Genomic DNA, 12,507 nt, shown 5'->3' with positions numbered 1-12,507 from the left:
GAAATGAGAATAGGTGGGAGAGGGTAAGGTTTTTCAGCACCCAAAGCCTTTCACAGAGCAGCTGGTGTGAAACAGTCCTACGTTTCCATTGCTACTGCATCTGTATTTCCAGAATCCCACTGGGAGGAAAAAGTGACTGTCATCAGACACCAAATTTACAGATAAAGGCATTTCCTTAAAGTGTGTTGCTCAGGAATGCCAATATTCTTAAAACAACAGATTTTAACAGGTATTTAAAGGTGATGGTAACCCCACTCAATCCCACTCTTGCAAAGCTAGACAACTGCTTAGCATTACAGCTTTTCCAGTCAAATTACTGATTGTTCTTAAGCTATCTTCTTCCATTTCAAAAAAGTAGAGAAAAGGAAGTACCTTGCTATATGCAACAACCAACAGCCTAGCCAGAACCAGACACCCTTCTGAACCCAGTATTATAGTCAGTGTGGCCCAGCAGCACACAGAAGAGCCTGCACTACATCTCCCACCACTATGGCGAGCATCTCCATAAGCCAGTAAAGCTTCTCAGTCCAACCCAGGATGGTTTCAAGAAGCAGTATCCACGTGTCAGCCCCTGCTGAGGAATGGGGGCTCTTCACAACCCCTTCAAACAGCTTTCCTGCCCTGCAGAAGTGTGAAGAGCTCCACAGAGCTCCACATCCCAAGCCCAGCTGGATAAGCAAATGTGCACAACTGTAGCTCAGAAGTTTCCAAATTTACATTCTACCCACTCACAACACAGCTCATGATCGGCTTCAGGAATTACTTCTGCTGGCCCCACATGCTCCATGCCTGGGGACAACACAGACGGCTTCACCTTGCTCAGCAGGAGGAGACAGCCCCAGCCCGATCCAGAGAGCAGCAGGATCCCAGGACCCCGCTGGATCTGTGCCCGAGGGAGCAGGATTCCTCCCCCACCCCTACCCTGGAAGGGCAACACCCAATGTGTGGTTTCCTGAAACAACAGATATTTGTCAAAGACAGCAGTAAGAAACGCAAATGTGGTAAAGTGGCCTCTGCTGAGCTGTGCAGGTTGCCAGCCTTACCTTGAAGCATGAGCACTATCACCCTGTGGGGCCAGCAGCAGCACCTTGCCCTTTGCAAGATATCAAAGGCATGGGCAATGCAGCTCTGGCTCAGAGCAGACATGGCTTCCACTGGCAGGCTTTCCACAGAGGGAAGTGTACAAAAAGCAGGCAGGAGACATTATCCTGGCCCAGCTTTACTGCTGACATTTGTCTTACCAGTGACCAAGCCGACCTCGTTGTTCCAGCACCTCCTCCAGCAATGCTAAGACATCTACAGGTCAGACAGATGGCTGAGGTGAGGAGCAGGCTCCAGCCCAGAGATGCTCATTCTGCTGCCCATGCCCTTGGCTCTCTCTGCCATGGCTGTGAAAATACTGATTTACAGCATACTCCACAGCAAGGGACTGCATTAGTGCTTGCTGCACCCAGCATCTGGCACGTCCAAGGCAGCTGCAAACAGTTTGCCAAAGCAAGGATGGTGACACAGAACAACAGCTTGTGAACAAGACTGGGCAGAGATCTTATGCTCTCCAGAACAGGACCAGTTGTATTATCTGTAAGGATCTAGAGAACAGAACATCACCACAGCTGACACTGTTCCTCCGCCTGTTTTTCAGCAAACTCTACATCTGTTGATCCTCAGTAACCAGCGCAGCCCATCTCCTCATCACCTTTGGATTGTAAAGTTTGAAGAAAACAGAAGCAACGAAATGGAGAACATCCACTGAGTCACCAGTGAGGCAGGAAAAGCTGACCTGGAATCTGCAATAGTTCCTGGCAGCAGAGGCTCTGGACAGCCTGGAAGTGTGGGTTTACATGCTTGCTGGGTTACATACAGCACTGACTCAAACACAGCTTTGAGCTTGTGGGATAGGAACGAACAGTTTTTACATCAGCTAAATAGCATTACAATAAAAAGTCCAGTGGATATCAACCACCCTGGGCCCATTTCAACCAGTAAAGATGCTCTGACATTCCAGTTAGGCCAAAAGAAAGCTCCTGGGAGCTCCTTGCTATGGAAGACTCACCTTAATGTAGTGCAATCCCCAGACACATGGACTCTGCAGCCCCTATAGTAAGGCTGAGGGGAAGTTGAGTGTGACAGGGAGAGGCAGGGACCCTTTGGGGCCCAGCTCCAGCACTGACAGTCAGTGCCATACAGCACAAGCCTTGAATGGGTAACAGCACCTCGCTCACTGTCTGAAGAAAAAACAACACCACACATTTCTGTGTCTAGCTCTGCAGCTGACATCTGAACAACAGCATTATCTTCCAGACAAAGCCAGAGCCTTGACATGTTTGGGAGCACAGTGCACCCTTGAGAAGCCTAATTGCATTCCCCTGTACAGAGGCACACCTCATTTCCTCCTCTAAGTCCACTGACCTGCATTTCCAGCACCTGGGTGGTGCATAAGGAGCCCTCCACCACCGATGCCCTCTCCCCCTGTGGCTATTTGTGTTTCTATGTGGCTTGATGAAATGGCTTCAAGCTTTACTCAGAACTCCGGGGCTGGAACACCTAACTCATGCACTGAGATGGATTCTACACTCTGGAAACTCCATCTTCTACACATGTAACATCATTTACATCATTTTGAGATACGTATGCGAACTCCAGAAGCGACCCTGCAGAGCTACACAGATCCCCATCTCGCAAGCCTAGGCAGGGCAGTGCTTTCTGCCAAGACATCAGCCTCTTCCACCAGGAAGCAACAAGTCCACAGGGTATTACTTCACACAAGTATATTGCCAACACTAACAGCGCTGTTGCATTAGAGAGAAGAGTATTTGTCAATAGTAGCAAAGCAGCCTCTCTGCATTCAGGTCATGATCTCTGCAAGCCATAGGCCAATATCCTTAGGAGAAACATTCTCAGATGGACAACTTATTCCCTCCTCACCCTTCTCCTGTGTATCAAGTGCTTGTCACCATCACACTACGCAACAATCCTCGCATAGCATCAGTCAAGGGACTTAGGGGCTTCACTTTTCAGAAACAAATGGGCACAGGGAAGATTTTGGTGACATCCTGACTGCAGGGGGCTGTAAGAGTCTAAATGAATTCACTGCTAGCTATTTTGGTTTCTGACATAAGCCAATAAGAAGAGCACATGGTGACAACGTGCCCTCTGGTGGCAGCGGTGCTGGGGCGGGCAGAAGCACATGTAAAAGTTCACCCCACCTCACCTTAGCAATTATCACCTACCCATCTCAGTTGTTGCTCAGAAACACCAGGCTCCCACGCCAGCCTACTGCAGGCCCTCCTGCTGCACCAGCACCGCCCAGTTCAGAACTGAAAAAGCCTTGGGCTTTCCCTACCGAGGAGTGGACAGTCATCCATTCCCATCATTCTTTACAAAGCTGAATTTCAACAGGCTCACAGCTTCCCCCACCCCCCCGGGACTATCAGTATTAGAATAACTATTCAGCTGTAGCTCACTGAGGTTCAGTATGTTTGTCTGGGGTGACACAATAAGGACTTGGGATTCCCACCTCCTACACCTTCTTTGAAATAATCTGCATGAAATTCTGTAAAAACACGTGAGCTTCTTTCCTTTCTCAGTTTGAAACCAATCTGAAAGTGCTTCTTGTTGCAAAAGGAAGTATTCCAATCTCTGGGAAAAAAACACCACGCTCAGGAAGACGCACAGACTCCCACCATCCTGCGTTTTCTTGTTTTGCTGCCAGCTGACTGATTTCACAGCACTGCAGAGGAAGCTGGCACCATAAACTGGCAAACATTTCCAGCGGCAGTGTCGATTCCCACTCCACATGGGCTCCAAAATAAGGATGTCATCCTCCACCTATGAACACGAACAGCCAGCATGGTTCTGCTCGCTTCCAGATTCCTTCTTTTTCACATCGGATCCCTGGCAACATCTTTCAGCACAGCCCTGAAGCGCTCCTTCTTTCACTACGCCTCTTTCCCCTCGGCTCTCCAGTCTCCTCCAGTGGCTGAGAGCAGCTGCTGCTTCACACACACCGAGAAACCCTGACATCACAGAGGAGCCAGACCTTTATGGAAGCTTCTCCCATCCCACCCCACCAGCAATAACAGAATGATGCACCCACGCCATAATATGGGATGCAGCACCTGTGATTTTAGGAACTTCTGCACATATTTAGTTGAGGGGAATTCCCCAGGCTCTGGATTTTCAGCTTGCAACCAAGTCCAGCAGGGACTGCAGTGCTCTGGGAAGCTTGCACCACCACCAACAGTATTCTAACATCAGCTGGTGCATTTCATCAGTTCTGAGAGCATCTCAAAAAGCATGCCAACACTTACTGATGGGAGAACGACATGCAGAGGAGCACAGAGGCTTGTGTATGGTTATTCAGCAGGCTGGCTGCAGTTAGGACTAGAGCTCAAAATAACAGTGCTCTGCACCAATAACCAGAGCACCTAGCTTCCCCCAGCACTCCTCACTGCAGGGCTTCCCCTGCCACCCCCTGCCCGGTGTCCAAAGAGACAGTTTTGTTTTCTGAAGTTTATGATACTTCAGGATGGGGAAAAAAATATTCCCAAGAGTAAAACAAACAACAACAACAACCAACAACACACAAAATCAACAAAAACCAACCAGGCAGCACAGGGCTGTGAAGTACTCTCATTTATACAACAGCTCCCACACGTGAATAAACCAAGTAATGCAGCCATTGAAGATGAAGGTCAGATGGAGGCGGTGGGAATCCAGGCTAAGTTCCCACACCCAGGTGGGAACAGGGCAATTCAGAAAGATTTAAATTACTTGCTGTGAGCTGCTGACAGCTGTGGAGTCAGAGAGCCTCTGCAGGGCTCCATCCTCCCTCCAAGCACTGAAGGCAGAAACACAGTGCCCTCATTCTCTATAACTGCTCAGCATCTCTTCCTTCTGCCTCCTAGAGAAACACCCTCAGCTGCTTGGGAAGACAGTGGATGCCCTCCATCCATACTGACAGAGACAAGCATAGTAAAGAATCTGAGAGTCAGCTGGGGCAGGAAGAAGCTGTGTTGCTCTGCAGATCAACAGACAGGTCTCCAGAGCGGGAGAGGGGCATCGGGCCTTGATCAGTATTCTAAAGGATTGTCTCTATTTTTTAATGAAACAGATAGATATGTAAACACCTGGAGGCAAGGAGTCAAACCCACGATTCTTTCTTTTCATGCACATGCTATAAATAACATGGTAAGAAGTGACATTACGGAGTACTGGAGACAAGAGATCAAGAAGAAACTGTCCTCATGCACGAGGACTCACCAGGAGTTACAGATCTACCACAAGCTGCATTTATATTAATGCACCTTTCCCAATCTCAGTGAGGTAACTCAGCTAAACAGTATCTCCATCAGCCCCGTTGTACAGACAGGGAAGCAAAAGGATGTGGGAGAGCTAGCAGATGGGAATAGCACACCAAAGTCCCGAGCTGCATGCATCTCCAACCCACAATTCACCCTCTCATTCTGCAATGGGCTCCCACTGGCACTCTCTTCTGCCTGAAATATTTCAATCTCTACCTTCACGCCACTCATGTCGTTTTGTTTTCTTTTTGCCCTTCGTCTGAGCATGATGGCTGGCATGTTATACTCTGAGAAGGAAACACTACCTCACCGTGTATTCTGATGCACACAGCGCTCATCAAGCAAAAGCACCTTTCTGCTTGCTTCCATGTTTACACACCCCCTGGATTCGTTACAAGAAATGAAACTGACTGCACAGAAAGCTTAGACTGAGGAGCACGAGTCTCTCCTAGAGCCCTATTGATATTGAGCCATCCACAGCTCCCCATCACTCCTGCAGACAACTCCAGCTCAGCCTCAGTCTCTTCTCAGCGGTTGCACTGCACTGCTTTCAGTACAGACCTGCCACTCTCACACCCTTTCCTCCCCAACGTAGCTCAGTCACCCCTCAGCAGTTAACCAGCAGGTTACAGCTTCACAACACGAACCGTTCCCATTTCCATCTCCTCAGGCTTCCTCAGCCCCGTCAACCCACTCACCTCAACCAAGACCTCCAGGACCAGCACTTCGCACACAGCCCTCAAGGAAAGCTCGTATCGGCCTCCAGGCCCGGCGGGACCCCAACAGACACACAGACGGCAGGGCGGTCCTCGGTCACAGCACGCCAACGCCTTCACGCACGGGGACCACGCCGTAGCCGTCACAGCTTCGCCCTCCCCCCCCCTCGCACTTCCAGCCTTTTAGAAGCGCCTCCTACCTTTGATATCCAGCAGCTCCCCCTCCCGCGCGATGCTCCCTCGCACCCATCCTTCCCCGCCCGCTCTCAGCTCCACGCGGCCGCAGCCCTTGTTTACGCCGCGCCCCGCGGAGGGCCGAGCTGCCGCACAGCGCCGGAAGCGCGGGGCGGAGATCGGGCTGAAGGTTCGCGCAGCCCTCAGCGGCACAGCCAGGAGCGCTGCCGCCGCACCGCCGTTCGCTCTTCCAGAGGCTCGCGACGGGAACGCCGCCACTGCCGCTCGTTCTCCTCGCTCCCTCTCGAGCGCACCGGCAGAGCTGGCATGAGCCGCAGGCCCCGCGAGCCGCCTACAGCCCCCAGAGTGCACCGCGCGCCTCGAGCGCGGCCCCGGCGCCTCGCACATGCGCATAGTGCTGTATGGCTCCAAGATGGCCGACGCGGCGCCCGGCGGTTCCGGCACGGTAACGGCAGCTCCTCACCGGGCCGCGGGGTCGTCACGGAGGGCATCCCTCCGAGGAACCGGGCGGAACGGCAGCGGCCTACGAGTGGGAGAGCGGGGTTGGAGCGGGGAGGGGTGCAGGGTGCTGCTCCGCGTCCGTCCGTCCGTCCAACTGTGTAGCTTATGCATAACTGTGTGCATTTGCAGATTTCTGTATGCCTGTCTGTGTGCATATGCGTGTGTGTTTATGTGTGCAGATATGCCCATGTATTTATGTGTGTGTATCTCCACGTGTGTGCGTTTGTGCATGTAAAGAATCTCTAGTTGTAGATTGCTCCAAAAGTAATGCTTCTTATTTACTTGCATGAAAGCTGCAACATCTACAATGAGCCAAATAATACTATTTGATAAAGCACGTTTGCAGATAGAAACACTATTTTTCAACGTGGTCACCATTATTTTTATCATCATTGAACAAGAGCCTGCATGCTGCACTCATACTGCCTACATGACCCACTGTTTCTGCTGAAACACACCACCCACAGCCTCACTGTGCTCACATCTGTTCTGTCTCCAGAAACATCCAGAAAGCATCGATGGAAGTCAATGCGTGCCTTCATGCCTTTTTTTTTTTTTTTTTTTTTTTTGCACAGAGGAATTCAGTAATACCTCTTTGCTTCATACACACTTCTACATTACACACCATCTTGTCAGGCTGTTGCCATCTGTCACATGGCAATGTAATGGTTACAGAACGTTGGCAGAAAGGTTCAGCCTCTGTTACCATACTACCAACATCCACCTCTGATGTCAAGGGCCAACATCATAAAATAGGAGGCATTACTTTCAGAGCAGTCCTCAAACGTGTATGTCAGTAGGTGTGAGTCAATATGCGTAGGTGTCAGTGCTGCATGTGTACCCTTGTGATGTGTGCAGGACGTGTGAGCCCAGCCTGGGTGCTGGCTGCATGCAGGCATTTGGGTTCAGTTTGGGCTCTGTGTCCGCAGAGGTCGGGCAGCAAGCACACGACCACGCCGGCGGATAACTACTACCTGGCCCGAAGGAGGACTCTGCAGGTGGTGGTCAGCTCCTTGCTCACTGAAGCTGGCTTTGAGAGCGCTGAAAAGGCTGCGGTGGAAACACTGACGGAGATGTTACAGAGCTGTGAGTCCCCGTGTCACCAGTGTGGTGATTTAGGGCAAAATCACCTTGAAGTTAATTCAGATTTGCTTTTGCTCTTTCTGTTGTTTTTTTTGTTTTTTTGTTTGGTTGATTTTATTTGTAATTTCTTACATTAATGATGTTAGCAAAAGCAGAAGGCTTGGCAGGGCATTAGAGCACAGCCCTGGGGTCACAGACCTTCTGACTGTGAGCAGTTTGGCTGAACTCAGTGGTGCTTATCTTACTCAGTGGGCATTAGGAATCCTAATAAGGTATCCCGAGACTGAGATGCTACCAGAATAAACAGACTGGTAATGAAGTTCCAGACATTTGGTTAGTGAAGGCTGTAGAAATGGGACTGTCTAGCATTCTGCTCTTAATTTCCTGGGTGATGTGCCTAGGATCTCAGCTTACAGTTTTTTTATGTTGATTAATGATTAGGTTTGGTAGTTTTTCATGCTTGTGCTGCAGATTTGCCTTTTTTATTTGTGAAAAGCATCTGACTTGATAATCAGTGTTTCCATACTTCGGCTGTCCTTTACTTTGACATATGCAGGCTGTAAGATACCAGATTCTGGAAGCTATTTTTATTCCTTGCTAGGTGCACAATGTTACTTCTAGGTCTGTGTCCCTGTCAGGGGAGCAGCAGGCCCACAGGCCCACCAACCAAAAAAAATAAAGGGGGAGGGATTTCAATGGTTTACAGGCCGGTTTGGCCCAGGTCCATGGCTGATGGGGCAGGGGGACGAGGGACCAACACCCCAGCAGAAGGGAAAGGGGAAAAGGGGAAGGATAGGGAGATGGGAGAGAGCAGTCTTGTGACTTGCAATCAGTTTTATCTTTCCCACTGAATGCAGTCCTCTGGGGTGTGCAGTTCTTCTCTTCTGAGAACCAGGTATCCAGCAAATAAGCAGTCCACTGAACTGGAGCATTAACTCTTTAACTCCCTGTGCTTTACGTGATGTTATGATGGGGAATACCAGTTACAAAAATCATAAAACCATGACACTAGATTTGCTAAAAATTCAGGAGTTGGGCTGACACAAATGTGTGGTCGCTGCCTGAAGTGAATATGTAATGGTTGTTGGTTTTTTCCTTCCAGATATTTCTGAAATTGGAAGGAGTGCAAAGTCCTACTGTGAGCATACAGCCAGAACACAGCCTACACTCTCTGATATAGTGGTTACTTTAGTGGAAATGGGTGAGTAGCTGACTCATCTCACTAATTCCAGATGCATACATTGCAGGAGAATGGGTGCTCTGTGTTGCCATAATGATATGTTGCTGGTGTTGCCAGTGTTTGTGTGATGTCCACCATTCTGGGTCTCATGCAGGTGATCCGATATCACTGTTATTGATGCAGTTTCTATGCATACAGAGTACATAATTTTCCTTCTTCTTGGTGTGATTCCTTTTTCCTCCTCTTCTGTATTTCAGGGTTCAATGTTGAAACGCTTCCCGCATACGCAAAGCGCTCCCAGAGGATGGTCATCACTGCCCGTATGTGAGAAGTCCTTTTCCTGTGCAGGAAATAATTGTCATTTCTATCTGCTGGCATCCAGAGGGCTGCTGCTTTTCTCATGAATGGTGCAGTCCAGTGCTCTGGGGCATGCAGTTTGTGTTAAGGATTCCTGTAATTATGATGTAATATGTGAAGGAGGATATCCTTTGCCAAATCAGTTGCTTTTGCTTCAGCATCCTCATTGCACATGAGAATCCTCAAGATGGTTTTGGTTCTCCTTGTGTAGGAGAGAGGGGTCATGTAAGCCTTGTTTCCTTTGCCAATGCTGATAAAAATGCCAAACACAACCTGAAAGTGTTGCTCATGGCATGTGCTCTGTCCCTATCACAGGACCTGGAGACATGGGTCACAGCTTGGTACAGACTAGCACTTCTTGATGCCTAACATTTGGCAGAATGATGCTGGCTAATTTAGTGCATGTGCTTTTTTAACCATAGCTCCTGTGACAAATCAGCCTGTGACTCCCAAAGCCCTGACAGCTGGACAGAACAAGCCACATCCATCCCACATCCCTGGCTATTTTCCTGAGTTTCCAGATCCTCATACCTACATCAAGACACCAGTGAGTGAAAAAAGACTTTTGTGCTGTTTGGGTTCTGTCTGAAGTCAGTAATGTTAGGAAAGCGCGTGTGTATTTTTATTGTAGTGCTGTTCCAGAACACTCTTTCTGCTTCCTTGGCACAGTGCTCGTCATTTGCACATTGTACTTGTTTGATTTTATGGCTGATATCTGTAGCTGTTTGAAAATGTGTGCATGTTGAAGATCAGTGCTTGCCTGTAGCACCCGCATCCTAGTAGTGTTTGGAACTTGATCTGTCTTCATTGAATCTAGTGACTGTACTTGTGTCCTTCCTGCTCTACAGACATACCGAGAGCCAGTGTCTGATTACCAAGTGCTGCGGGAAAAGGCAGCGTCTCAGCGGCGCGACGTGGAAAGAGCTCTCACCCGCTTCATGGCTAAGACAGGAGAAACGCAGAGTCTCTTCAAAGATGACGTTAGCACATTCCCATGTGAGTTATCTAGGAAGCTTGTGCTGTGAAGGACAGACATCTAACACAGTGTACACGCAGTGTTCTTGCGATTACAGAAGGTGGGCACTGAGGGATCCCATTCTGAGACATGGGAAGGGAGGGTGATGAGGGACTTTCTATTTTAAACAGGCATAAAGACCTCGGGTTCATAATAAAGCCTTGCTGTGCCTAATGGCAGGCTTCCACTGTAAATGAATGCCCCCTTTCTTGTGATGGTGGAGAGGGATTTGACTGATAGATCCTCTCATTCCCTTATCCCAGTGCTGTCTGAGTTTCTGTAACTTCTGTACAAGTCATTTCTTTTCTCACACATTTCTGTGTGAGACAGTGGAGGTTGTTGTGTTTCTCTGCCTGCAAAGCAGGGATGAGAATTCCCACTTTCCCAAGCTTGGCTGAGAGCACAGCCTGTGTTATCTTCTGGGGAGCTAAGCAAATACTTCAGCCTATGAGGCAGTTGAACTTGTATGAACGGTCAGGAATGAATTTTTTGTGTTTGTATAATGCTGTGTCCATGGCTGGAAACATAAAGGGTCTTCAGAAAATAGGGAATTAGAGACTGCCATCTTTTGGGGACAGCATATTTCATTCCTGACTCCTGGGAGCGGCAGGAGAAGAGGTGTGCCTATTTTGTTTAAAATCAGAACTATGAAAGGGTTTGGTTTCAAAGTAACTGGTTACTTTGTGCTGCGGAGTCTCTGAGTTGATGAGCTGTCTCCCACCTTGCTCACTGCGTCCTTTTCCCCAACCTTAGTGATTGCTGCCAGGCCTTTCACTGTACCCTACTTGACAGCTCTTCTCCCCTCTGAGCTGGAAATGCAGCAAATGGAAGAAACAGATTCATCTGAGCAAGACGACCAGACAGACACAGAGAACCTGCCCTTGCATATGAGCACGGTACGCCCCCCCTTAGAGATCAAGATCCCTAGGGCCTGCCTTTCTTAAACATACGAAACCTTCGTCTGTCTTCCTTGCAGCTGAGCAGAGGGGGTGGAAAATGGTTGCATTTTACCGGATGTAAATGACTAACACTGTCATGGTTCTTTAACTTTCTGCAAAATACATTGTACAATGAGGTTATCCAGTGTTGGGTCACGAGCTTTCAATGCAACCTTTATTTCCATGTTAGAGGAGAGAGGATTGTGCCACTATTCCATGCTGTTCTCAGAGGGGATCTGCTTATATTAAAAATCTGGACTTCCCACCTTTAATGCAGCTTTTTGTTTGCTTCTGTTTATCTTGGCTGTTGATTATGTTTCACCCTTGTGTTTTGTGGTTTGAACTTCTAAGCCTTGTTTAGACTAACTTTGGTTATTTATGCTTTTTTTTTTCTTTTTTTTTTTTTCCTCTGCCAGGATGATTCCGGACCTGAAAAAGAGAATGCTTCAGTATTACAGCAGAACACCTCCTTGTCTGGCAGCCGGAATGGGGAGGAGAATATGATAGACAACCCTTACCTCCGGCCAGTGAAAAAGCCCAAGATCCGCAGAAAGAAATGAAGTGTGGTCAGCTGGCTGCTAGAAGAAAGAGGAGCCCATTTCTCTGGCTGTTATGGGTAGTCACCTCTGCTGCTGTGGGTAGGAGGCATGGAGCACAGGAGGGGCAGTCTGACCGAGTGGCAGAAGCAGAGGAATGATCTGCCTAACAAACTACACTGTCATCACTGTTTGCACTGCTCCCTCTTTCTCCTCTGCTTTCCTCCTAACTGAGAATCCTAAGTGGTCAGTTGCCTTAAAAGTGGTGAAAACCACTGAGTTACAGATGGGAATTGTCTCATTTGGTTTCTTCTGACTGTTGGGGAGATTTACTCTTTAAAGAGGCGTGGGATGCAAAGATTCTTGCTGCAAACATAATTTGTTTTTGGCTGCCTTACAAGCTAGGAAAGAAACTTCTGCAGTGAACCTTGTTTAGCTTTATAATCTGTGGAGCATGTATTTAGAGAGAGAAAAATCCCACAGAGGTTTCTTTCTTTTGGTTGTTGGCAGGTAAAAGCAAACATGTTTATTGAAGAATGAAGTGTAAATACAAAGCTAAGATGGCATTTATTCTCAGCTTTTCTGACTGCAGCTGCACTTCCAACTTAAAAGTGCTGAGTGTGGTGTTTACCCTACTCTGCTTTGAGATTATTTGCTAGCAGTACCAATGGCAGATTCAGCAG

At 48.4% G+C, this 12,507-nt stretch overlaps 1 protein-coding gene across 1 annotated transcript; it reads left to right on the top strand.

Annotated features, from left to right (window-relative positions):
• Positions 1-6,599: 6,599 nt before the first annotated feature.
• On the top strand, positions 6,600-11,848 carry TAF8 (TATA-box binding protein associated factor 8; the record flags this gene model as incomplete). The annotated part of the gene is made up of 8 exons (XM_079546286.1): positions 6,600-6,659; positions 7,645-7,801; positions 8,901-8,999; positions 9,236-9,298; positions 9,758-9,882; positions 10,184-10,331; positions 11,104-11,246; positions 11,705-11,848. The coding sequence occupies 8 exons, from the start codon at positions 6,600-6,602 to the stop codon at positions 11,846-11,848; spliced, it is 939 nt and encodes a 312-aa protein (XP_079402412.1).
• Between the last annotated feature and the right edge of the window lie 659 nt (positions 11,849-12,507).

The sequence above is a fragment of the Tetrao urogallus genome (genome assembly GCF_951394365.1).
Source record: "Tetrao urogallus genome assembly, chromosome: 24".
Classification (NCBI taxonomy): Eukaryota; Metazoa; Chordata; class Aves; order Galliformes; family Phasianidae; genus Tetrao; species Tetrao urogallus.
The sequence above is the reverse complement of the archived record's forward strand: the minus strand, read 5'-3'. Positions and strand labels throughout refer to the sequence as shown.